Raw genomic sequence first — 26,654 nt, 5'->3', positions numbered from 1 at the left:
ATTTAAGCACAAGGGCACAAAGAACTTGTGCTTGAATTACCTGGTGCCATTAAGCCTTGGAGAAAACCGGATCTGAGAAAACGATCAATGTCACTCAAGTCAAGATTTTCAAGCATTGCCGCCTGTGACAAAGGTATTCACTTATTGGTAAGAGGCTCCTCTTTCTTTCCGATCAAACTGAAACCCATCGTCATTCAGAGTTTGCCTGACATGCTTCAGCAAAATCTTTGTCACAGAAGGCAATGCCAGAAGTGAGTCTGTACAGACCATACCTGCGTTACACAGAAGAAAGTCTCCAGACAGAACTTATAAGCTTTTTGTAATGGGTTTAAACCTGTTCCTACTGAGCCTCAGTTCCTACTGAGCCAGATGGAATTACACCATCCTTTGAGCAGTTCTATATGAAATCTTATGGCCATTACTGTATACCAACATGAAAGCTAACCTGTTTGTACACACATGGACATAATTATGCCTTTCAGCACCAATCCCAGTAGTAGATCATAAAGCAAACTACAAATAATTATTCTTCCTCCTCCTCTTTCAAGCTGAGTCATCAAGATTATCCTGAAAGTGTGTCTATGGCTTCTCTATGGAATTCACAGCTTAAACTGTAGAAATAACGCCCCTTTGCTCAAGTAGTTCTGTCTTGTGTCTCCAACAGAACAGCCAACCCACCCAAAGAGCTGAATGCCTTTTATGAAGAGGGTCTTCATTTGGGAGAAATCTCTTCATTAAAGCACTCTGCCATCTGGTAATTACAAATGTAAGATAATGACTTTCAGAGCAGTCCCTTCATCTCTCTCAGCCCCAAGGCAAACCTTTCACTTCCTCATCCTTCCCTCTTCATCTTCACCCTTCGATGACCATCACTAACAGTCATCTTCTTTGTATAGCCCCCAAAGGAGGAGGGGCCAGAGCAGCAGAGCTGGTGAAGACAGCTCCCTTCAATGCTAGGCCACATGAATCTAATTACCCAGCCAGGATGCCAGTTGAGATCTCCAGCTTTAAAACTGAATTTTAGAAATCACTGCTGAACAGTGACAATGCCCGAACGCTCAGTGCTGTCTGTGCTCAGGCACAATGGCTTTAGACCAAGCTGCTCGGGTTCAACCTGCTATTTGTAACCACATGGGGCTGACGACAGTAGTTCACGCAAGTAATAATAAGTTCATAAACTAAGTAATAGAACCTCACTAGTTCAAAATATCTTCAAGAAGAGTTTATTTCTATTTTATTTCACTACACCGCAATGAAAACAAAGGGCCAGGAGAAGTGAGTGATTTAACCTGTGGAATTTTCACATAAACAGCAGCTCTCTGCTGAAATGTAGTTAGGAAGGAAATCATCACCTGGGTAAAACAGCGCTCCTGCAACTTGTTCATTTCTGGTGAACCAAAATTTCCCAAGCAAGCAGGAAACATGCTTATAAATTCTTTACCTCTACCAGCATCTCAATTTCAAGGACAAACAGAAATAAAGCAACCTAGCACTCCAAACAGCTTTGTATGGCACTTGGCATCCAAAATCATGTTTTAAATGATAACAAGTATGTAAGAATTTTACTGGTAAAAGTTTTACAGCCAGGCTACATCTCCAATTTCCTCTCGTAGTCAGAAAACACAACTTCCTTTCAAGAGCCCTGGGGCATAGAAGAGATGCTCAAGTTGAGGTATTTCTGATTTTCAGTAAATCATGCCTTATATTAGCTCCTCTTCTGTGGCATCACTACAGTTCGTTTTCTAGAACTGCATAGCCTACTGCCACAATAAATATGGAATAGTTGGCAATAGCACATCTACGTAACACATTGCTACAACAGGCTAGGCTGGAATCCCATACATTTTTAATGTTAAGTAAGGATCTAGTTGAGTCAAGACTTGGAAGTGGTACTGCCAAAGAAAATCTAAAACCTTAGACGTGATGTTGCCTCTATTATAAGCCCATGCACAGAGGCACTTATGGTTTGAGTGGTGTTTTTAATGACTCGGGCACAAGAAGGCCTGTCTGTTCAGGTCTTTCACAGAGTCCATGATATTTCTGCAATACTTTTCATAATCCATCAGTTTTGGTAAAATTTAAATGACTCCACTGAAATTAAAACTTGATAACTCTGCTCCTTTAATCCCGCCTGAAGAACAACACAACTACTTAGAAGAGACACAAATTAATACTGATGCAAGTCCAGCATTTAAATACAAGGGATGGGAACCTGACGTGTGAGATACAGAAATACAACCCCCCTTTGTATTATATAGATGCTTCTTGAACCACCTGCTTTACACAAGTAATTCCTGCTTCCTGTAATCACAGTTCAGAAAAGCCAAAGTCCGTCTGTTTCTTCTTTGACATCACAGGCTTGGAGCTTTGGCACAGCACTATCTACAAAACTACAAGGAAGAAGGTTTGGTTTCATTAATCACTGATGTTTCTTTTTTTTTTTTAAAAAAAACAACCAAACAATAACAAACTTTTGAGGTGTACAGCAAATGCAGTACTGCTGGGCTGGCACCAAAGAGGGGTCCCCATTTTCTTGAGTCAAATTATGAAATAGCTGCTACAAAAGCATACTTCAACAGCCAACCAAGATTTTTGTTTCTTTCAAATTCTTCTCTAAGATGTTTTCATTTGTCCAATTATTATGCATGTTGAAAGATGTATTTGTCTTTGTTCTCTTCTTTCTTCCACCTCCACTTTTTCAAAAGGCAATAAAGTCCTCAGTTTGCCTAAATAATATCACCTCAAAGTGCAAGTGTCAGAGGAAATATAATCCTCTTGCATTCCTTTATAGCAGATGTATTCATAGGATGAGTACTAAAATCTACATCATCTTCCTCCCCTGCTTCATCACTCACACCTTCTTGACACACACAGTCTGCAGTCCCACAGCTTCTTAGGGAGCAGCATTACATTTGGATATGGCTTAGAAGAGTAATCAAATACTAGCTGATCTGTAACTAGAAGAAAACTACATAATAATTAGGAAGGCAATCTAGGGATTGACAAAAGACCTAATCTTTTTTTATCCTTGAAGAAAATCACGTTGCACTTGTTGCAACAAATATGAAGGCATTAATAGTTACAGCATCTGATCCCTTTGCCCTGCTTTTGCTCCATACAGTGTTCAAGCGTACCTCACCTGCTTTGGCAAGAAAGAGATGCTCTTCACACTATTTCCAGTCATGACAATTACCCCCTTCCCAAACTGAGCAGGAAGGGGAACTCTAAATAATGCCACACCAGCCATATTATAGCATAACTTCTTGTCAGCCATTAAGAGGACTCTGAGATAACGGGCAGCAACATCATCCCATGGACTTGCTATCTAAAATAAAAAATTCACCTGGTGTATATAGCACACTCTTACTATTGCACCAGTAGTACTCCTCTTATCCTCTTTCCAGGACATCCTGAAAAAATCCAAAGAAATTTCATTTGCCTGCTGCTAAACTCTTTTCTGTTCTTGTAGGATACAATAGTTACACGCTGCTAGGAACCTTTAGTGTATGTGTTTTAGCTGTGCAAGTGCAACATTAGTTTTCAAGACAAGCTGAATACGAGTCCTGTAATCTGCGTGTAGCTCTTCTATTCAGACCCGATTTTTCTATTTTCTCTATTTGTAAGAATTCCCCTTCTTTGTAAGGCTTTAGCGCTTAGAAAGTAAAGTTCCTGTAATAATTTTCTCTGAGCATTAAATCTTATTAAATACATTTGGCAAAATCTAACATTCTTGTTACTCCTTGGAGCCTTGCATGCTACAGTACTAGGTGAGACACATCTGGGTCAACTGACTTCTTATCACTTGAGTGCTTGCTAGGGGAAAGTTTTCTGCTGCTCAGGCTGTACCTAATATTTCTCTGTAAAAAAAAGAATAACCATTTTTTTTGCAAAATCTGCTTTTTGTTGGTGACTAAGTACATCTAATACTTTAGAAATATTTTTATACTACACACTCAGCATGATTTGCAGTATTAAGGAGTTAATGAAACTGCAGTTTTGGCAATATTTGCAAAACCTGTTTTGGGGGCAAGGTTCCTAGCAGCGTGAAACTATTGTATCCTGGAAGAACAGGAAAGAGTTTAGCAGCAGGCAAACAAAATTTCTTTGGATTTCTTCAGGATGTCCTGGAAAGTGGATAAGAGGAATATTGTCTTAAAAATCTGTCATTTGGGGCATGCAGGGTAATTACTTAAGCTTTCAGAACAAAAATAATTCCCTGTTTTGTGTGTGCCAAATACAAAGCAGATGCCATGGTCCATAAATCATCTCAGGTGAAAAACAAAATCCCTGCTTAGAACTTAAAACCAACAAAAACCTGTCAACGTTCAAACTGCGAAGTGAGTAGATATATCACTTGCTCTGAATCAGATGACCATCACAATTCCTCTGACCTAACTGAGCATAAAACCAGAAATGAGGCTAAGTAGAGGGAACTTTGCTGCAATTCTACAGGCTCTGTGGAACAGAGGTTTATAAAAACCACTGTCTTTAAAAAGCACTGTGAGTGACTGCTCTTTTGTTTTCAAAGAATTTGGGTCTTCTGTACAATACATAAATGCATTAGGGCTGCATTTTGAAGAGAAAAGCCATGTAAATGGAAAAAAAACCCAGTACTTGATACTGAGAGAAGTGCCTGAGAAACAGCATCTATAAGAGTATTCGAGAAAGCAAATATATAAAGCTCCCTCCTGTCATTCCAGGGTAATAAGCAGAACCGCTCATACATTATTATGCAGCGAAGAGGCTAACAACCATACTTTGACCTTGAACTTGCCTAGTGGTGGGTATTCTCATCTGAAGCCTCACTTGACCTTACTGGATAGCCTGCTCCTTTGAGACTGAAGGCAGTTTCAAACAAACAAAAAGCCAAATGAACAAAAAAAGGTCACATCAGTAGTGTTAAGATGAGGATTTACTTGTAAAAACATGGCACTAGGTCCCAGTAACTGCCAGGTTTCAATGACACCACTGGAATTCTCTATAGAAGTCTGGAGCCTTTATTTTAGTTTTTAAAGGACACTAACACTTATTAGAAAGGAGCAAATGTCCTTACTGAAATTTTGCACCACAAAGGCATGAGAGACAACAGTCAGATGCTGCAGCATGGGAAATTGCAGCTGAATGCAAGGAAAAAAATTCACCATGAGAAGACTCAAGCACTGGAACAGGCTGCTCAGCAAGGCCAAGTGGTCTCCACCCTCAGAGATACGTAAAATTCAGATGGACAGGTTTCCAAGAAACCTACTTCAACTTTAAAATTAATCTTGCTCGGAGCAAGAGGCCAGACTAGGCAGGCTTTCTTCTAACAAAGAGTTTCTGTAATATTGAAGATATTCCCTGGTGAGAAGTCCTCAAGCCCACCTCACAATCCTGGAAAGGAAAGAGAAATTTCCAACACATATATCACAGCACTGCAACAAATGAACAAATACAGACCAAATTGCGTACTAAATTCAGTATATTGACTTTAGAATTGAATACAGAATAGGGCAAAATTTAGTTATGCTGACACATCTGCTGAATCTCTGGCTAATAAAATGTGTCAACAACCATATATCACATAGTATATCAAATCTAAAATAAAAAAAATAATAAAACTGAGGCAATAGCTTTTCCAAAGGCAAGAGGAAATGCCCAGAATAATGATGAAGTAGCTCTGCCTTCTAAAAAATCCAGCCAATAATTTGTTTCATAAGAACTGTTAACAATCCTCGAGAAGGGTCTCGTATGAACAGCTTCGCAGGATCTGAAAGTATCTCCCAGAAACAAGTTCCTTCCCCTTTCAGATAAAGCTTTGGCATATTTTTAACACAAAAGCACAGCAAATGATAGCAATTCACCCACTGCATCGTTCATTCAATGATGTGTCACTCCTGTTTGCTGTGCCTGACTCCAGCAGCTGAAGGGAGTCCACCCTCATTGCAAATGAGGCAAAGACACCCAAATTTTAAGCACACACAACACCTCTTCCAGGACTCCAGTCATTCTTCCCATATTTCTTCTACCTCCACAGCAAACTAGGAGTACCTCTGCCAAAGATCCTCCATGGGATCCCGGTACTTGGAGAGAGACAGCTAACTCCTGGGAATCCATGGCCACGCACAGGCAGCACTGGCTCCACACCCTGCTACTGCAACACCCAAATGACATAAGAAACTTTTTAGTCTTGCAATGTACCTACAAGACAGAAGGTGCTTTCACCCCCATTTGGATGTTGAAAACCAGAACCAGCATTGCTCACAACTACCTGTACAGTCTTTAAGCAAAACAGAGAATCTAGTTCTGTACCCATATCCCATAATCTCTTTAATTTGTCCATCCTTTTTCCCAGCTCTCTATCTTCCCTCCCTGATGAGAGCTGATGAAGGAATTCTTTATTTTCCTTGGTAATCTTCACAAGGTTGAGAACAGGAAGACAGGGATCTGAGACCTCTCCTACGTTTTCCTTCCCTCCCCTTTGCTGACTGTAAGGCGCAACCAGCCCCATATAGCCTCAGGAGAAAGAGGAAAGAACGTTGCTGGGGAAAGGACAAATCTTTCTGGCCACTTCAAACAGAAAATCTTTCCAACAGATCTCTAGAAAGGAGCTATCTCTGGCACACTGAACATGCCCACAAGAACTGGTGGCAGCCAACAGAAGAAAATCATGCCTTGGTAGCCGCTAACAAAATCATCTCCATTCAATTATTTCTCAGTAATCAAATTCAGATTAAACCCACCTATTTTAAATGTAGTAACTTATACAGACAGTCCTGGCGTGGCTACATATGTCCCATCAAGATTTGACACAAACCAGTCCCTGGTTTTGAAGTTTAAAACAGACATCTCCTCCATTGCACAAAAATCAGCCATTTCCTAAACCCTTCCCTCCACTCTCAGCAGGGATGAGGACGCACATAAAGACCAAAAGTTATGCAGACTGACTGAATCGCTCCATCCTTTCCATCTGGCTAGCCTCACCTTTCTTAAATCTTTCATTCATTCACACACTCCATGCATTCACTCAGCATGCCTTTTGGTTTTACCCCTAGTAGCATGGAGCACTACTGAGAAGCAGAGCACTTAAACTCACATGTTGATAATTTAATTAGCAATACTAATTCAAGATTAGTAAAAGGATCCACCCTTTAGTTAAAAGATCCACCCTTTACATACCTGTTTAATTTAACCGTGACATTTCAAAAGCAAGAGCGTTGGAAGGTTAGACACCAGTCCATCAACACTGTGCTCTTTCCCTGGTCCTCCTCTGCAACAGTCATGCATACCAGAAGCAGAAAACATAACTGGAAACGTGAATTCAGGCGCCAGAATAAGGAAGCAATTTTTGCTTGTGCCTATGCCACAAAACAGGCTTTCAGTTTTGCAATGGACTGTAGCTGTACTATTAACAGCAAATAATATGTCTACTGTTTCATTATATCTTAACAGAAACAAGATTCCTATAGAAAGCTTTGACTGAAGGAATTTAAGAAATAATCCATTTTTTATTAACCCTCCTATACTAACAGCTAGGGGATGCCAAACTGTATCCTGTGAAAGAAACTACGCTTTTTATTTACCTCAAACAGGGATCAGGAGAAATTATGTATCTGATATTTTCATAAAATACAACGAATTGAAAACTAAACCCGACTGTAATTCAGGAACAGCAGGATGGCTCTCTGCAGCAGCAAACTGTCTTTGTAAGCTTTAGCAGTGGTTCCTATAGCCATAATCACTGCATGAGCAAATCCTGAACGGAGAATACCTTCTGCATAAAATACTGGAATAGATTTAGCGGGTAGGTCTGACGTACTGAGAAATACACATGCAAATAAAAGGATACACTGCAAATTTACACAAGGACAGAACACACCACCCCCATGTAACAATAAACTATATTTTCATATATTAATGCACACAAACAGCAAAACTTCTGCTTTTATCCTAAAATACATCACATTTTCCTCAGTCTCACAGAGCTCCTGCCTGACCCGCAATCAAATCATTAAGAAAATGTGAAAAACTAGACACACCTGTGCTTTCCTTCAGAAGAAGCCACAATTCGGCAATTCCTTTGTAGAGCAAGGATATCAGACTTAAGGTCATGTTGCTTCTAATCGATTTCGTGCAAAATAGTTCCGCAGACAGTGACCTATTTATCTCTGAGTCTGTCTTCAGTGCAAAACGAGAGCACAAAACTCCATCTTTCAGTCAAAGCCAAGCCATCAGGGACACAATACCTTTCTTCAAATTACATGCAGAGCAACTGTGCCTGTCAGCAGGCTCAGAGGTTCCCCAAAGGGCTCACTGGTTGCTGGTTACCACTTCTTGTCTTCCTGCATGAAGTGCTGGCATCCATTGGGTGCAAGCTGTTTCCTTTAAATGTGAACATGTGCAGTGTTCCAACATTATCAGAGTAAGAACGCATAAAAAAATTAATCCTAAGTGTGCCTTTTCAAGAACCTTCCTTTAAGAGCCCTAGTTTTAACAAATGATGACCCAGTAAACCACCATCATTCCACCACCTACCCCTTCACCACACAGGAAAATTAACGGCCCAAGGGCAGATATCCTTTTACAATAAGCCTTTGGTTACGAAGTTCTCCAGAAATGCATCCAGCGTTTCCTATTTGTGAGGGAATTCTCGCCCACGTGCCTTTGGAGGAACTGAACTGGGATGTTTTCCCTGGTGGTAAACCCATCAAGCACCTGTTCACTATGAAAGAGCCTACCCAAAGCAGCAGGAACTGCCAAAACCAGGTATTTCAACTTACAAAGTCAGATTAGTAGAATACATACAAATCTTATTTGTAAGAAAATGAGAAATAAGGCAATAGATTATGAAATCAACTAGAACCAAAATATTCCATACGATCTCTCAGACATGAGTGCTGAGCTGTCTTGCTTTACTTGATATTTTAAAGTAATCGTCCAGTGATGGACTGCCTGTTAATTAATACACTTGAGAGTAGTTACTGGCCATCCAGACTCACTAATATGAAGAGTGAACCAATGAGTGGGACTGACAGCAACAACCATATGAAAACAAACCGATTGTTTTTTCTCACTTCACAGTGTTATAAGAGCTGTTTCCCAACAAGAGGGGTCAAGGAAAGAGGCCAGGGAGGATAAAAAGCTTGAACTGATGGTTACATCTGTTCACAAAATCCCATTTGCAGATGGGGAAAAGCTCTGTTTCTGCTTCAGCACTCCCAGCCACCAATCAATCCCATAAAAACAAACCAAAACAAATTCAGGTCACCCACAGACCACACCAGGTTATTTTCTGAAGTGCCCCACGTCTTGTTCTCACCACTCATCTGCCACAGGTCAGGAATTGTTGAAAATCCCAAACCAGTCAGCGGTATTATAATAAATCTACCATCTATACAAGCAGTTCTATTCAGTGCATGGTATGAAAATGTGACCTGAAAAATATAATTAAGGTAATTTATTTTGAATTCTGCTATTTCATTTTGGAGCCTATTACATTTTGTATTATGTCAAAATGCAAGAGTTTCCTAAGCAATATCAGATGTTTTTAATTAAAGGTAGATTTAAAAGAAATAACACTCTGTAGAAGTATTTTACTTAACTGTTCTGTATTTTATGAGGTCATTACTAGCATATTTGATTTTGAAGAAAGTTCAAAATTAGTCAATGAGTCTCCACACAGCTCCCATAAGTCATGTAAACACACACATGTGAAAGTTGAGACAGTAAGTGACCTGCCTTGTATCAGGTAACAGCATCTGTTGCAATGTCAGAAACAGGATCTATGTCTCGGCTGTAAACCCGTACTCCCTCCTTTCCAGGACTGTTACCTAACTGGCTCTGTGGAGGTGCTTACTCCTAGATTGGTATCTTGACTTGTAGTGCTCAGACAAAGATGACAATTTATGGCATTTTATTTCTAGCTCTTGCACTACAATGCGGCTCCAGAAACAGCAGTCTCGGAGCAGCTAGAAATCCTACTACATATGATATACCACATGCAAGCATAGACACCAATATTCGTTTCCAGCTTAACAGCACCAAGCCATTCTCAGACATTTGCTAATGAGAGTCCTCAGCATTATGCTTGTCTGCCAAGATATGGCTTTTAACAGTAAGCTTTCACCTGCACCACAGTACATTGACAATCTAACTCTTGTTGTCCAAAGTTTTATGCAATGATAAAGCAGAAATAGGATCTTTCCAAAAATGCAAGGAAAGGGAGAGGAAGTTTTACAATCTCCCTTCAGAGATTAAGACCAAGCAAAAGAGAAGATACCTTTCCGAGAAGGGTGTATCACCATCTCCCATACATTTTCAGTGAGATAGACTGGTTACTTCCTTAAGAAAAATCAAACAAACAAAAAGTATGAATGTAAAAGAGGAAAAAGCAGCATCTACAGCACTTTGATTGTGCTTCTCATTGTCAAGACAGAGGAAGTATAAACCCTTGTGTTAATCAACATCCCCTGTTCCAAAGCCCCTTCACGTCATATGTAACATGGACAGCCACCTCTCAACAGGCTTCTACCTTCTGATTTTGGAGCAGAGGAAGCAGTGGAGCAAGTAATTCAGGTGAAGACCAAGTACTAGTTTAAAAATAACCCAATTTCTTGGACTAGCACAACAGATACATATAACGTCCATCCTCAAGACACTCACCTGGTTTCCTTCCAGCTTTCAAATCTCCTAAATCCACAGTTGCATATGTTTTTCCTGGACCAGTCAAGATCTAATAATGACCATAGCTAAGAGCCCCAAAATACAATCACTGTTTGTTTCAATCCTACTATTTCTTCACTATTAACCAAGCAGATACACCTTCACCTCCCACTTTCAGGACCAAGGGTGTCCTTAGGCTGAACAACACACATGAAGAAATGGCACAGAGAGCTCAGCTTGTGCTGTATGGAAGTCTCGGAGCCTGCTCCTACTGTGCTGGAGGAACAGCAGCCCACATAGGGTTTCTGCAGAAAATGGCCACAGACACCTGGTTAACCAGTATTTCAGGCAAAAGTGATTTTTTTTTTTCCCCTAGCAGTTCCATTCTGCACAGAAAGCTTAAAATTTCACTGGGCTAGATATGCTACAGGCTCCTGTGGAGCAGAATATGAAGCACCATCCTGAGAAAAAAAGGCTCCAGCCAGTTACCAAATGCATTTTCACTTTAGCACTCTATTTTAGAGTCTGAGCCCAAGGGAAACATTTGGTCCACAGCTACCATAACTGGTCTCCTTGCTGTGTGCTGCAGAGAGCAGCGGCAAGAAGGAACAAACGAGTCAAAGCACAAAACCCTTCCCCAGCCTCCATGACCCAGCTTGAAACACAACCAGAGAGGAAAACTCTAGTATGTGGGCATGCCTGTTAGCAACAAGAATTAGAAGTAAATTTAAGCTCTATTAAACCACACAGGAGCAACAGCCCTCCTGAGAAAATCTGCGTGGGTATACATGTATATATTTATAAATGCAAAGAAATTCACTTCAACTTCAACCATGCTCCACATTCAAGAAAAGCTCTCCCTGCCACCTTAGCATGGGCGGTGAGTGACATCCTCCATCCCACAGAGCAGAGGAGGAAAACATAGTGGGAGAAACTGTTAAAGGATGTAAAAGTCAGTTGAGGCTAAAAGGTTGTGTCATCTTAGTTTCATGATACCCAGAGAAGCAAGCTATGACTGTGGCCTAAATATACAAGATACTGTGCCTGTTTAATAAAGCTTGTGCGAGTGTACAGCACGAGGGTGGCAGTGTTCATGGTTAAAGGATATTAAAGTCTGGTAAGCTCAACATTAAGGTATAATAAATGCATTTGTCCTTCAGGGGTGCAGTGCTTAGCAAAAAGCTCATCACTAAAACTATCTGGCACTTTGTAGGATTCAGCATGACAAAAGCCATCTTTATAGGATGGTATTTAGCATAATCTAAATGTATACTCTTTCTAAAAAAAGGTAACAAAATACACTTAACTCACACCCATAACCACAGAATTTATAACTGGATGGAGTTTTGAAGATGTTGAACAATATGATGCATCTGTTGACATCTAGTTTAGCCTACTAGACTATTTAAAAGCCTTATTCATTTTCTTCTTCTAAACCTTCTTGGTGTTTATTTTCAAAGAATGAATGCAAAAAAGTTTTCATTCTTTTTAAAGTCATCAAGCATTCAAAATTGCCAGTTCTGAATGGTTTACATCAAAAGATACCAAATCATTGAAAATAGGTTTATATATACATTATACATCCATACACACAAATGCACATATGTGTTTGTATAAATCCATTATACAAAGCAGCTTGTTAAATCTCCATTTAGCAACAAAACTAACCCATTTTGAAACTGCTTTGGCAGTTTTCAACTTGGATGGTAAGTCATCAAAAAAAAGTCCCTGTATCACATCCAAAACTAAATTTAAGCAAGCATGAGTAATCAAAACTTGTGGTCAAAGAGAAACAATAAAATCAATAAAGAAAGACACTGCTTCCATGAAAATGAGCATTCTGGTAATATTGATGGTTGCTGGAGCAATTCAAAGTGAAAGATGTTGTCCAATTAATAGGATAAATTCTGCAATCTTTCAAAAATACATTTCCAGGAAGAAACATAAGGAAAGCTACTAAGGAATTACATCATAAAAGTACACTTTGCATTGTAAGACAATAATAAACTTCAAAGCTTTGAAGATTACAAATCCCTTAAACTGTGTACCCAGACAGTAAAATAAAAAGCAAAAGATAACTTCCGTAATTTTTAAGGAAGCACAACACCCCATCAGTGACAGCATTTCTCTGACTTCTTGACTACACTTAAGAGTTTCTCCCCAAAACAATGACATAAGCCTGGCCACTGAATGCACTTATCATAAATCTGTTTCCATTTCTAATTTCCAAATGCTATCTTTCTGGTGTTTTGTGAACTGAATTTCAAGCAATCTATATTTCTCTATTTAAACATCCTATTAAATGAGCTCCCACAAGTATTTAATCACAGGCCTCTCCTTCACCATACTGCAGGATTTACTGAGGTTTCTCATTTCAGAGAGAAACAAAACCTGGACTTTTCTTCAAGTCAAATTTAATCACATCGGACTTAGTAGTAAAACACTTAATCCTGCACTATTTGGTGACAGTTCCTTCTGTCCACATCTGCAAAAGCCAGCAAAGAAATGGATGTGACCTCTTTAACTTCACAAAGAGCAGAACTCAATATAGCAGTGCCTGCAATGAGATGTGCCTACTCAAACTGCACTGGGGTGAAGAAAAGAGGACTCCTGGCTCTACACTGAAGTTTTCTGCGACAGTATTCAAAATTCAGTAAATGGGAGATTGCAGTCTGGTGAGAATTGAAAACTGTAATTAAAGGTGCAAATCAAATCACCAATGACATTAAATAAAAGGTAGGACTAAAATTCAGGAAAATCAAGAGGATGAGATTCATTTTTATAGCACCAGTGGGATTAAAGGAGCAAGCAGAGGAGATAAGAAACAGAAATGTATGCGGAGTTTATTGGCAACAGAAAGGATAACTCAAGAGTCAGTAACAACAACAGAAATATATGATAAAAGCAGCACAGGAACTGAATTCAGGAAAGGAAAAACAGATTTATTTTGTGTTCTGAAACAAAATATATTACTAAGAACATTACTCCAGAAATCAAGGAAAGCCAATATACACCATTACAACAAATGAAGTGTTGTGCCACAAACACAACTATATTTATAGTCAAAATACAAACTAAAACTTTGTCAGCAATTGGAAAACATTTGTGTGACTCTTAAAGTACATGGAATCATTTTTTTTTCAGTTTAGCAAGATACTCAGGAAGCATAAAAACTTTCAGGTCAAAAGTTGTGGGAAAACTGGTTCCAACAAAAATATCAGATACTCCTGTAACACTGATGAACACAGATAAAGGCTACAAAACTATTTATTACAAAGGAAGGAAAGGAAAAGAACATTTGCAGAAATCATCATTCCCCAAAATCCTGAAAGAGCAAACAGGGCAGAGAGAAAGGGAACCTGCTTTTGATCCGACAAAGTTAAGAGACAGAAAACATTAATTCTATCACATGTCTAAAATAATAGTTTGGGTGATTTGATACAGGTTAGTTGTGATATTTCAGTACTGGAGTATCCCTCATAGCTCCCAATAAAATAAAATAAAATAAAATAAAATAAAATCAAAACCCCCACACATAATCTGGCTATTACATCATCTCAGTTACCTGTCTTTTTAGATCAGTGAGCATAAGCAAAATCCTTCAGAGCTGGCCGTTAGCCATGTTACTTACAATGCATAAATCTGACCCATGGTATTGCGAGGTTACACTTGAAAATGGTCAAATCCATATAACAGATAGCACAAAAATGCCACTGTCTTCTTAATAGCTTTTTACTTTTCAAGGCAATTTTGGTTTTGACTCACTATTTGGAAGTTTTGTGGCCAAAGCACGCATGCTGTACTGAGCCGTTTGTGGCTGTGCAACCCAAGTCCCCCAGTCATGGGGAAAAAGGAGAAAAAATGCAAGCAAGCACTTCGAGCAATCCTGAAAGCTCGCCATTCCCTCCACTCAGAGATTCCCAAAATAGTATCTCAATTTTTCCCACCATCAAACTTTTCATCATCCTAGACTTTAACAAGCTCAGTAGTTTCCTCAAGAAAAGACAGGTACTTAACACCAGTGAAGAATCACTAAACCTCATTTTCCACTGATCAAAAAGAAAAAGAACAGAAAAACCACTTAGAGTAGCTTCTTCTGGAGAGTCAACCTGGAAAACTGTTACAGGTTCTGGACAGAAATTCAGTTCCTACCAAGAAAAGAAATATCACTGCAATGAAAAAAAAAGAACCTTATCCCTCGTGCTTAGCAGTGTGATATTCTTTGTTAAATATAATCAATGGAGAAAAGAGAAAGGTCAAAGTGTCTACTGCTTGTGGAAAGATATGATATACAATCAAACTTGACCTTTTTACTTTGTAGATGCAGGATTTTTAAGAAAACATTATTGTGTGATAAAAAATAGGCAGTGATCCCTTTAATAAAACACTGGGGGGAAAAAAATCTAACCTGCGAAGAGCTGTTGTAACATCCATAAACAACTGCAGCAAAGATATACAGCAGCTGTAGCCGTGTCCTGTTTCCATTCTCCGGGAAGCAAACAGGAAGCCTATACCCTTACCTGATTAAAAAAGAAGCCAGTCCCTGAGATTTTAATCAACCTAAAGTAACAGACATTTTCCTTCTTTCTCAGTTCTCTGGGATGCTTCCTGGCCTCTTCAGGAGAGCAGTATGGAGATCAAGCTTTTTAACAGCAGCATTACCTTCATTTTCCACATTAAATACTGCTACTTACCCTGTTACTGTATTTACTTTTGGCTTAGGTGTGACAGCTAGGCAGGGTTGTGGATTCAAACAACAAAACTACTCCTCTGCCAAGGGGGGTTTGCTAGCATTAGCCTTTAACTTCAGAAGGCAGGATTTTTCAGCACACCTCAAAAACCTGCACAGTAGTTTAATATGTGCAGGAACAAAAAAAAAAACAGATGCACTAGCCATGCCAGAGGTGTAATTATGTAACCCTTTAGATAACAAGGAGGAAAGACTTACAAAAACCTGGCAACCCATCACATCCCACCTCCCAATTTCCACTGATTAGGACTTTGCAATAACAGAAAGCAAAACTTGCCGAGTCTCCTCCTTTTGCAATTCTGGGGTAACATCTCAGCCTCCAAAAGCTTTTAAAACAGTTTTGTTTATTCTCCATTCCATAAGAATGAAGATGTAAAGAAGGATGAAACAAAGGCCAAAGAGCAGATTCCACTTGTTCTGACACACACAGCAGCTGAACTAACGTCCATGAATCTCACAGGAGTAAGAGATAACCCACACACAACCGCCAGCTATTCCTCTGTTCTTCCTCTTGTTGCCACCATGAAAAAAACCCACATTTAGTTTCCACCAGCTCTTGATTTACCAAGTGCATACCTGATAAGTTCAATGTTAGTTTAACTAAACTCTTACCCTTGTATTCACATCAGGAGAAAGAGCACGGGGGAAGCAGATGAAAGGTGAGGGCATTCTTTGTAGATCCCTGCACCGTGGTGGCAGCAAATAAGGCCTCTTCAATTAATGTCTTGTCCTGCAGCCAATCTTTGAAGTATTTAACAGTGTCTTTTTAACAGGAGAGATTTTATGTACTCGGCCAAAAGCCTCCATCTCCCCTTACACAAACACAGAACACCTTGTGACCGCTGCTGTTATGGTCCCCACGTTACAGCAGTTCAGCCAACACTGAACACATATACGCACCTCCTCAGGACACCAAGCACTCAATACTGAGGATAACAAATACAGATATCCAGTCAATTCAAAGGATTGGCGAAGAACCAAAGATACTATTCAGACAAAGAGAACAACAGCAAAGTAACATTACAAGTATTCCTACTCCCTAATGAGGACTCATTTGCTGCACTACGTTTTGAAAGGAAACTTCAGGGCAAGAAATGTCATTCTTGTTTAATAAATACCTTGTACAGACTTCTTCAGAGCATTTGGGGAAGTAAGGTGTAAGAGGATCTCAGATGTTCCATTTTTTTCCATACTAAGATTCTGGAAATGTTTTCTGGCAGCTCTCAGGGACTTTTCTTCACTGGAATGTCTTTTCCTGTACTATGAACAAATTTGCTACATTTTACACATAGGATGTATTCAAGTCCCTACTGTTAGTTGCATATAATCCCTTAGAGCAGGAAAAAACATTCCACGTATTCTTCATAATCTGCCTAGTTTATTAGCTAGTGAAGGGAAACACCAGCTCAGCTGCAAATAAATAAGAGCATGTAAGTATATGAGTCTCCACAAACCAGCAGCAAAAAGTCATGACTTCATGGAGTTTATTTCACCTTTTCTTCTGCAAGCAAGAAGGAAGAAGCTCTCACTATACCTGAGGGAAAGGAAAAGACTCAGAGCTCTATCACCAGCTTGCCCAAAAATGCAGCATGTGTCCATCTACTACCTCCTGGCAGCTGATGGGTTCACAATGTCACCAGCCCAGCTGGGGTGGATTTGTAGGCATTTATAGATTCACAGGTGCAGCCACCAGCAGCTGCCTGACAAAGAGCTTGGGTAAACACTGCTGTTGCAAGCAGGTCTTCAGATCAAATGCTATGCTATACACCAGCAACTGAGATTTCTCCTGAAGCCTCAACACTGAAAAATAGACCTAATACGAGCCCACTCCCATCTACAGCACTAGTTCTACTGAAGTTATTGCCTCCTGTGCAACAGCAGAGATTAGGAGCTGATCACTATATTTCTGGTGTGCTCCACAATTTGGCAAACTGTAACTCAAAACCTATTTTGTCACATTTTTCCCCGTTCTTTTGTCGTTGTCTTATACCACATCCCCTTCCCTCACTTGCTTAGCTGTTGGTATTGTGCTCTAAAACATGCCTTCTGCCTCTGAACCTCCTGATGCTGTTTGCAGGTACCAATAGCAATGCTTGTTTTTTCCTTTCTGAAATACATATAGTCCCATAGAGGAAATTGTTTTCAAAAATTTAAACCATCCAAGAGTGAACAAATCCATTGTTTGGAGAGGAGACTTCAGGGCTGCAGAGCACAGCCACAACTATGTTGCAGAGCATCTGTAAAAATCCTGTGGAGCACAAGGGTTCGAGGCTGGCGTGTGCTGGGAGAGGGGACAGAGCATTCCCATTGTTTAAATGTAAACAATAATAATAATAGGGTTTCATAACCAAGAGAAGGAAGCAGTCTAATGTGGAAAACAGTTGTTATTACTGTTTACGACTCCTTGTTCCCGAAAAATATGCTGGGTTACTTTGTAACACTGAAAAGAGCTAAACTGAGGTGACCTGAAATTAAGTGAATGGCTGAAAACCCATCTGATAAGATGGGCTTGGGAATACCTTTTCTCTTTTTTATTCTGGAAGCATGCCAGAGTGGAAAATACTGGGTGAGGGATCCATAACTCTCATGACTATAAGAGCTTTATCATCAAACTCCCAGATAAATTCAGGTCGTTTAGGTAGTAAACTGAATTCACTGCCTGATGCTGGCTTAGGCATCTTCAGGGAGAAAGCTCATCCCCGAGTCCAAGGGCATCATCCTCAAAGTAATCTCCAAACACCTAAAAACAAGGGTTCATTAGAAGTAATTCCAACACAGCTGAAGTTCTCTGCATGCAGTCTGATTGGTATTTAGACAGTTTAATATAGAAAGAAATCCCAAGAGCTGGGCCCAATCTCCAAGTCCTTCCTTTGGCAAGGAAATAGGCTTTGTTTGGAACCACTAGGACAGCTCTTACATTTTTAAGCTATAACATTAAAGGTGGGCACCACCAAACCCTGTCAAACTCTTTCAGTGAAAATGACAGTCGAGGTTGGTTTCTTGCTGAACTGCAGGTGCACATTACTCACGCCTGGCACACACTAAACAGATCAGGACACCTCACAGGAGGTAAGCAGAGGATCTCCTTGCTTAAGTGACCCCCTGCAGCTTCATGTGGCAAATCTGGCATTCCCCAAGAGATATTTTTCAGTACTCTGAAAATTGTACTCATGAAACAGTAATACCTACGCACCCAAGGGACCAAGTGAGGACTCTGAGGGTCCCAATTTTTGGCTGTGTATCCAGCTTCAATTTACGCCATTCTGTGTCTTTCAGTCCTCAGTGGCTCATGGGATCCTAAAGTAGCACCATACAGCCAGTTACCAGAGCCAAAGCAGCTCCTCTAATACTACAAAAAGTATTAGTCCCTTTGACAATGTAAATCTTAAAAGTTCCAGTCACACAGAGGAAAAAACAGCAATCTTCCCTCAGGCAAGATAAAATACACATTTTGTCTTTCCGCCTGAGTTAAAAGATGACTATGTTTCGTTTCTCTGCCATAGGGCATTCTGCTGTGTCTACGAACTGTTTCACCTGCGAAGCATTACAAGATTTTGTCATAAGCAATGTATACACTTAATTTCGTCAAAGGAGGTATATTTTCATGAAATATTAAGTTAGCACTTTTTATCATTATTCAGCATGTGCATATGGAGACTGTTCATCTGCACCAAGTAAAAGTCACGCGTTTCTGTGAGCAAAGCATAGCATAAAATATTTTCCTTTTTCTGACATCAGAGAATTTTGTTCCTCGACTTTGAAATAACTTCTAATTTCACGGGCAAACACTAAAAAAACTCAGTAGCTTGATTTTTTTTTTTTTCAAGGAACCTATCCCTAAAATAGCTTTATAAAGCCACATGACAACATCTGCAAAAATTACTAATACAACAAAGAACATAATTTTCAATAGCTGGAAGTCAGAAAACATCAGAGAAGGAACCAAGGTCAAATGTCATCAACCAAAGGGGAAAAGTTTGCACTGAAGAAGGTAGTAGACACCACCTGAACTTGCACCTGTACTTGCACTTGAAGTCCTTAAACAAGACTTGATAGCCATTGTGATAGACTGTGCTCCACGTTCACAGTCCAGTTAAAATGCCTGAATGCATTCCTGGAGTCCTGGAGGCTTAGATTGTAGAAGCTAGAGAGTTTAAAAATGAGTTGAAGGAGAGCTGTGTGGTTTTGGGCTCCCAAGAAGGACATGCTTTGAGTTTCTGTTTCAAAAACCCAGCTATGACATGCAGCATTGACAAGATAAAGCTTCTGTAATGTAAAAGGATAGAGGCATGTCTTGAATTCATTTCACAACCTAGCTCTTTTCAAAAACAACGGACCTACTGATCCTACCCATTTTCTCAAATACACTTTTTTAATCCACCAAAGATGGTAAGAATTAGTCGTGCGCTTGGCTAAAACAGATAAAATGCTTATTTTTTAATCATGAAGGCTTAGGAATTAAAGATTAATTCCAGAGACTCACTGCACGTAACAAGTTGCCTGTGTTTCATGAAAGCCTGTGACTTTCACCTAGAAGAAGTAAAAAATGGAAATATAGATCGCATCTTTCCTTCAAATAAAAGCCTGAAGTAGCTCCTTCCGCAAAGGCCAAAGGACATGTATAAAAAAAATCCTTTACTAGCCCTCTGACATATAGTCAGGTAAACTATACGTCACATACTGCGGAGACTTCTCATGTGATTTCTCAGAGAAGTATATCAAAAGATGGAATAATTTGGAGAATTATGACTAGTGCAACTAAGTAACTATGTTAAGAATGTCCATTTGAAACTCCTAATGAGTTTCAAAATACAGCCCTATCCAGATTAAGACTACTGTAGGTAGTTGAATTCACAAATCACAAGAGTTATTTTAATCCAGTACAACTTTGATAAATTGTCACCAGAACTGTACGTGTCGCAGTTTTTAAAAGTATACTTTTTACTAATTACTCACATACACAATTACAGGATCATTCTCTCCCAACTGCCCCACCAGCTGCTGCATTTTTGTTAAGTGGACAAAACTCCTTACTAAAAGACAACTGCAAGCTACTCCCATTGACCCTTTCAAGCTCCTCTTCTAACTTGCTCCCGGACTCACATTTTATTGGCCTGTACTTTACAGAAGTTTCAAAATCAAAAAGAAACTTTGAAATGTGAAATAAATGTAAGTCTGATTAAAAAAGTGAGATGAGGATGAGACTCACTGCATGGTGATGGCGGTGCAGGGGAAAAATCTCACGTTTTTTATTCCACCTGAGGACAGAGGGGATGAAAAGAAGGCGGCCTCATGTAGGTTCCTCCAGTTAGTTCCTTGGCCTCACTCCAAAAGGAAACAATGAACCTCTTCAACAGCCCAGTCCCTCATCTTGAATTGTGTGCAAGTTGACAAACTCACTGTCAATGACACCAAGGACTGCTGACAGATACTAAAGAAGAGTAAGTAAATGTGAAAACTAAGACTGTCAGCAGACCTTGTCCATTATTTTCAGAAAAATCCAATGACCAACAAGACTGGGGAAGGCATCACGCCACAATCGACTCAGAATGCAAGAAAGAAGTTATATGTAAGTTATATGTAAGGTTGGATAAACTGCTGACTTTTGAGGTTTTTTAAATTACTGAGCAAGAAATTAAACACATAAAAGTTGTGCTGATCTTCGCTTCTTTCTTCGGAGGAAGACGTAGTTGTTCTGAATTAAGATTAAAAAAAATAAATACAAGTGCTATCTTCAATCAGAAAGTGCTGGAAATCTTATAATAAACTTTGATCTTTTTAACTTGGTGAGCTTTACCATGAGGCCATGTATGTTCAACCTTTTCAGGTTAGCTTAACCTTTGAGGTTAATTTGAAGATCATGGGGGATTTTGTTAAACACTGCATGCATACACAGTAAAAGGAAGTAGTGCAGGCCATTTATTTTAAGCATGACTTCAGCACAGCAAAATAGATTGCAACAGCACCTGAGATTGGAAACTTCTTGAAAAAACAATGACAAAGATAAAGGGAGTAAATAAAGTTACATCCTGGCTCCAGGACTGGTTCTGCCCAGAGAGTAAATAACTTCTTGTTGGCACTTCTCCATATGGAAAAGCAAAAACATGCTATGAAAACAGCAACTCATTTTTACTCTAAACTATGGAAGTAAAGTTCCTCTGCTTATTCACTGGGGATGCTGTAAGTTCTTTTTTTCACTATTGTACTATTTTTTTTCCCAATGTCCTTTCTTTGTAAAGGCACATATTCTTCAACAGCCATGAAAGTAGGAAAAATACATCTCCCTACTAACTCATTGCATACTATGGTATTAATGGTAGTGCCTCTAACTAAATGGGCTTTTAAAATAGAAGGAATGCTTAGGTAGTCATTCCTCTCCATTTTGAGACTCATGGGCACAGTCAAACTTTGTTTTCTCAGGATTCATTTTACAGGTATTGAAGTAACACAACTACTTTTGATTTTTTTTTCTCTCCAGTTATATGTGTAACCCTTAACATCGCACAACAATAACCCTTAGAAAAGGTCTGTTCCTTGTGAAAAGACTCATAGCTTAAATCTTAGCAAACAGGGACAAAGAGAAAATCATAGGCAGAGTTTGGGGAGGTTTGAGGGGCAAGGGAGCAGGCTCAAGTAGTTCAGAGTCAGTGAATCTATTGGAACAGGAGACTAGAGGCAACGTTTTGTATTGCATTTAATTCTGTATACATGTGTGTATCTTTCTCTAATTTGAAAGATTTTTAAAAGCTCCTGTTTTCTTGGAGGAATCATCATCCGGGGGAATAAAAGTGGTGGCCAATATCCCAGAGCCTGTGAAGTCCTTCATTACAATGCACACAGCTGGAGAAATAATAATTTTTTTCCCCAAAATGGAGGAAGGCATCGAAAGTTTTAAAGCATTAACTATTATAACACTGTAATTTAGAATATTATAATTTTATGTTGTTTAAAAAATATTCAGATCACGTTTAACACAAGAAATGGGAAATAATAAGCTATTTCAAAGACCTTGAGTGTGACCACTTTCAGATATCTGCTGATAATGTAATCTATTTTAGGTATTCCTACTTTCTAACACAACATGTAACTAAATATGACAGTAAAATACACCCCTGAAATCATGTAATTCCTTCGCTTTTACTTTTTAACACAAAGAATAAAGATTTTATTAAAAAAAAAACAAAAACAAAAAACTAAATTAAACATTTCCAAAAAACCCCTCCAGTTAAAAAAGGAGTATTGGGTACCCCAGTTCTATAGGACAAGTCAATACATATACCTAAGTGAAGGAGGAAGAGCATAATTTGCCAGTGTTGCTGAATGGGTATCTCTGAACAGCAACAATCTTTTGATCAGAAAACATATACTGAACACATTGCACCAGCAGAAACTGCCCTATAAAATTGTGTGACTATGCTCTGAAACTGACTTCTGAGGGAAGAAGCAGCTCATTCTTGTCGGGCTTACTGCCTGGGAACTTTTCTAACAGCTGTGACTTTTTGCTGATATGCTCACTTGTCACCAAGTAACTTGGCTGAACCCAATAAATCATTTAATTTCAGCACATCACAGATATTAAATAGTAACAAGTTGGGAGTGGAGATGCTATCTGAGAGGAAAGTTAGTTCTATAAAAGTTTTATATGAAAATTTAGATCCTAAAATACCTATTATTTTACTTTCTTTAGAAAAGGGGATTTCAAATAAGACCAAAACACCACCACTCACCAGTCAGATCCTTCCGACAATGTGACAAAGCGTATTTTCAAGAATCACTGAGCTAGTAAAATTTCTAGCAGTAATACTCTTGAAATCTGTGCTTTTTTGGCACATATAAAACACAAAGTTCAAAATGCTTCCAAGAACACAGTCACAAGCCACACACCCTACACACTCCTGACTTAGCAGACTGCACAAGTCTGTTTACATTTACAAGATCTAGGAGGTATTATAAAGTTAAGCCAACTTACCCTGTGCCACAAAATCCAGCCACGAACACCATTCTGAGAAAAAATAATAGCTCTTCATTTCTGCCACAGAAATTCCTCTCTGATTCATTGTCAGAGAATAAAAATGCCCAGTTTTCCCTTCCTCTGCTCACAACAAACTACCCTGAGAAGGTAAGAGCTTTCATATTGATTGAACTTTGTTCCATAAATGCAACAGGTGGCACAAGATGACTTTACAAATACATTTTCATCCAGTAATGCCACTGTTCTTGTAATTATCTCTTTAATTATAGCGTTCTCCCCACCCTGAATATTTACAGACTGCTGATATACCCAGTGTCTGATACAGTATATCTAAGCTATAGGCTGAAGCCCTAAGCATATTCTCACTCATGTCAGGCTTTAAGAAGGCAAAACAAAACTGTTCTTCTCTCAGATATTCACAACGCTATCAGGAACTAAATTGCTTTCTCACAGGTTTAATATTTGGGTTCAGTTTATCACCTCTGCTATAGATTCACACCCAACTGTCTAACTTTCTGCTGGAAAAAAAGTGTAAGGGCATTTCCAGCGGGATAGGTAATGGAAGTCTCAAGCATGGAAATCCAAATCTCAAATAAATGCGTTTTCAACATGTTTATCAAGCCCGCGAAGGTGTGAAACCAGGAACAGTAAACACAGCGTCACACACCTGCACCTATTTAGCATGGGGACTAACAGTAATAAAGTTGTAGTGGCAGACTTTAACACTGACCAGAAATCTCAGTGTTTACACAGGCTCCAGGCAGTCTTTAGCTATCTTAAAGCCTTCAGGTACTTAAGTACATCTGCTATATTCATATATTCAGTCCGATATTTTCTGCATCTGTGCATTTTGCTATCCTGCCTATAAACTAACACTCTCTCCCCATCCAAGAATGCCCAATAGCCAACAGAAATACTCATACAAATCGAGCAGAAGATACACCACAGGTCCACCCCCTCAGCTGACACAGAAGATGCAAGAGGGCTCTTCCTCTGTTTGTGGTGGATTACCCAGGCTGTGGATTCACCAAGCTTCATCTGACTCTTTCACTACAGAGGTCTATTAGTATTAGATGCCCACATCACGCTGCTCCCTCACTGTACCTTGTTGCAGAACTTCATTGGAGTGGGAGGACCCTGGGACAGTCTCCTCATCCATCCATTCATTACATGCCTAGAGCATACACACAAAAGCAAACAGCCTCAGAGCTTCAGTCATCTTCATCAGAAAACCAACCTGAATCCAATGTGAAGAGATGCCGACTACACGATGTCTCCACAGATACTCCCTGTCCATACTAAGCACAGCACAGACTGAAGACAGATGTCTCTGGAGTCTCCACTTGCCAAACTTGTTTTACAGCTCTCAGTTCAAGCTGACCTACTGTTCCTGTTTGCTTAGAGAATGCAACAAGAGGGATAATCTCAAAGTATGGTCTGAGCTCCATGCCAGGAAACCCTCACAAAGTGCCACATCAGATCAGCAACCCTGGAAAATCTTCACTGCTGATGGGAGACAGGTGTTCCGATAGAAGAATGCTTGAAGACATTGCTTTCCAGGGCTGAAATTCTTCACAAATTCTACAATTGCTGTCCCACCTGCCTGCAGCTGGAGATGCAGGTGCATAAAGAAGATATATGGTTAGGGATGGAGGCAAAAAGCACGATGCTGTCTCATACAAGGCTGGATGTATCAGCCTGGACCCTGCTTGGACAGACTGGGGGTAGGGGGGGCACATGGCACCTGTTCCCAAACCTTTGCATTCCAGAGACCAACCATCCCCAGAGCTGGGGCTCAACCAGGGTGGGGAGACAAAGGCAACACAGCCTGCCATGGGTAAAAGACAACTGCAGAAAGCAACGCGATGAGGATTAGGCCAAGGAGGACAGATCCAGCTGTCCATTTTTTTTAAATGAAAATAAAACAGAGACAGACTTGATGAAGCATGAAGACTGTGGAAGCCAGCCCAGCTCCTCTTATTAAGCTAAGTAAGGTAATGCAAAATTGATACATGAACTAGAGCATTTGCTGTTCATGTAAAGCTTTCTATAGTCTATATGAAATATTCTAACATGCAGGAAAAGGGGGAGGTGACAGCAAGCAAACCTGCTCTCGGCAATTTCCAGGGATGCTAATAAAGAAAAAACAGGTCAGAGTGGCTTAATTTTGTCACAAGGAGAAGAAAGATGCATACATCATCAGATTCAAAGCACATTTACTTTGGAAATACATGCTTGCCAAAATTGTAATTTTATCCAGCACAGCTACGGGATAGAAATATTCCAGGCTGCAGTACTTCTCCCTTTCTACCGTCGTAAACCCTTGATCCACCTTCTGTGAAACATTTGGTCTGGAAGTGACACTGAATGGTAATTGAGATCTGCCACCAGGAAGACGGGAAAACTCTTATCAGTCCAAAAAGCCATAAAATGGCTTTGAACAAAACAATGGAATATTTCTTACTGGATATATAAGGTTAACATTAGAAGCATATAATTGCCCTCCTGCTGCCAATATGAAGTGGGTAACAGGAAGGAAAGGAAATAGAATTTTGCATACTTGAAGACTTCAAACAGAAAAGGCTGCAACAAAATCAAAAGGAGCTCAGGAATAATAATAAAGATAGGTGGGAGAGAAGACAGACAGCTTCCTAAAGAAACGTACAGTGTTCTGACTATACACACCTATATATAGTAAAAGGAAAGTGTAAGTAAGACATGATAGCATAGCATTACAAGATTTATATTAAGGATCTGAGTCTAAAGGAAATTAGGCTAAAATGAAGAAAACTATCTATGTGAAAATGTGTTCAATATATTAACTTTTGCTTTTCGCCAATGCAGTCAAGGTTTTGCCTACACCGGGAATTAGTTCCAATCCATTCATGAATGGTCAGCAGGTGCCTGCAACTCAGAAGTACATAGATGTTATAAAATAATTGGTGCAAGCGGTAACTTTTATGTCTACACTTCACTTGACTGCAGTGTGATTACTACCCATCTGAATCCTAAAGGAAGGTAAGACTGAAATTTAAGGAGGCCTTGCTTTGCTTTGCTTTGTAAGACTGCATCCCATGTGTTTAAAATACAAGTAAATTTTTCCTGACTTTACTGTGATTAACAGCAATTAACATAAAAACTTTTTCTAGTCTGAGCTGAATGGAACTCATTTTTAAACCTTGATAATGTATTAGCTAGCACTCCTAAAGGTACCAAACCTTGGCTTTGTGAATGCCCAGAACTGCTAAGTCAGGAAAGGTGAAATCTTTAAATTCCAGAAGTTATGAAAAATGG

The 26,654-nt window shown here is 39.4% G+C and overlaps 1 protein-coding gene across 18 annotated transcripts in view; it reads right to left on the bottom strand.

Annotated features, from left to right (window-relative positions):
• MCF2L (MCF.2 cell line derived transforming sequence like) overlaps positions 1 to 26,654 on the bottom strand; it is a 166,216-nt gene that overhangs the window by 73,425 nt on the left and 66,137 nt on the right. Inside the window, exon 1 of one of the 18 annotated variants that reach the window (XM_054062074.1) lies at positions 8,016 to 8,200. The exons of 16 other annotated variants lie outside the window; for them this stretch is intronic. In XM_054062074.1, coding sequence (XP_053918049.1) covers positions 8,016 to 8,088 — 73 coding nt within the window. In that variant the 5' untranslated portion in view covers positions 8,089 to 8,200. Of the gene's footprint in view, positions 1 to 7,155; positions 7,228 to 8,015; positions 8,201 to 26,654 lie in introns of those variants that run through there. One more of the 18 variants, XM_054062101.1, reaches the window with a different exon arrangement.

Source organism: Cuculus canorus, chromosome 1 (assembly GCF_017976375.1).
Source record: "Cuculus canorus isolate bCucCan1 chromosome 1, bCucCan1.pri, whole genome shotgun sequence".
Classification (NCBI taxonomy): domain Eukaryota; kingdom Metazoa; phylum Chordata; class Aves; order Cuculiformes; family Cuculidae; genus Cuculus; species Cuculus canorus.
Note: the sequence above shows the minus strand (reverse complement) of the source record. Positions and strands in the feature narration are given on the sequence as shown.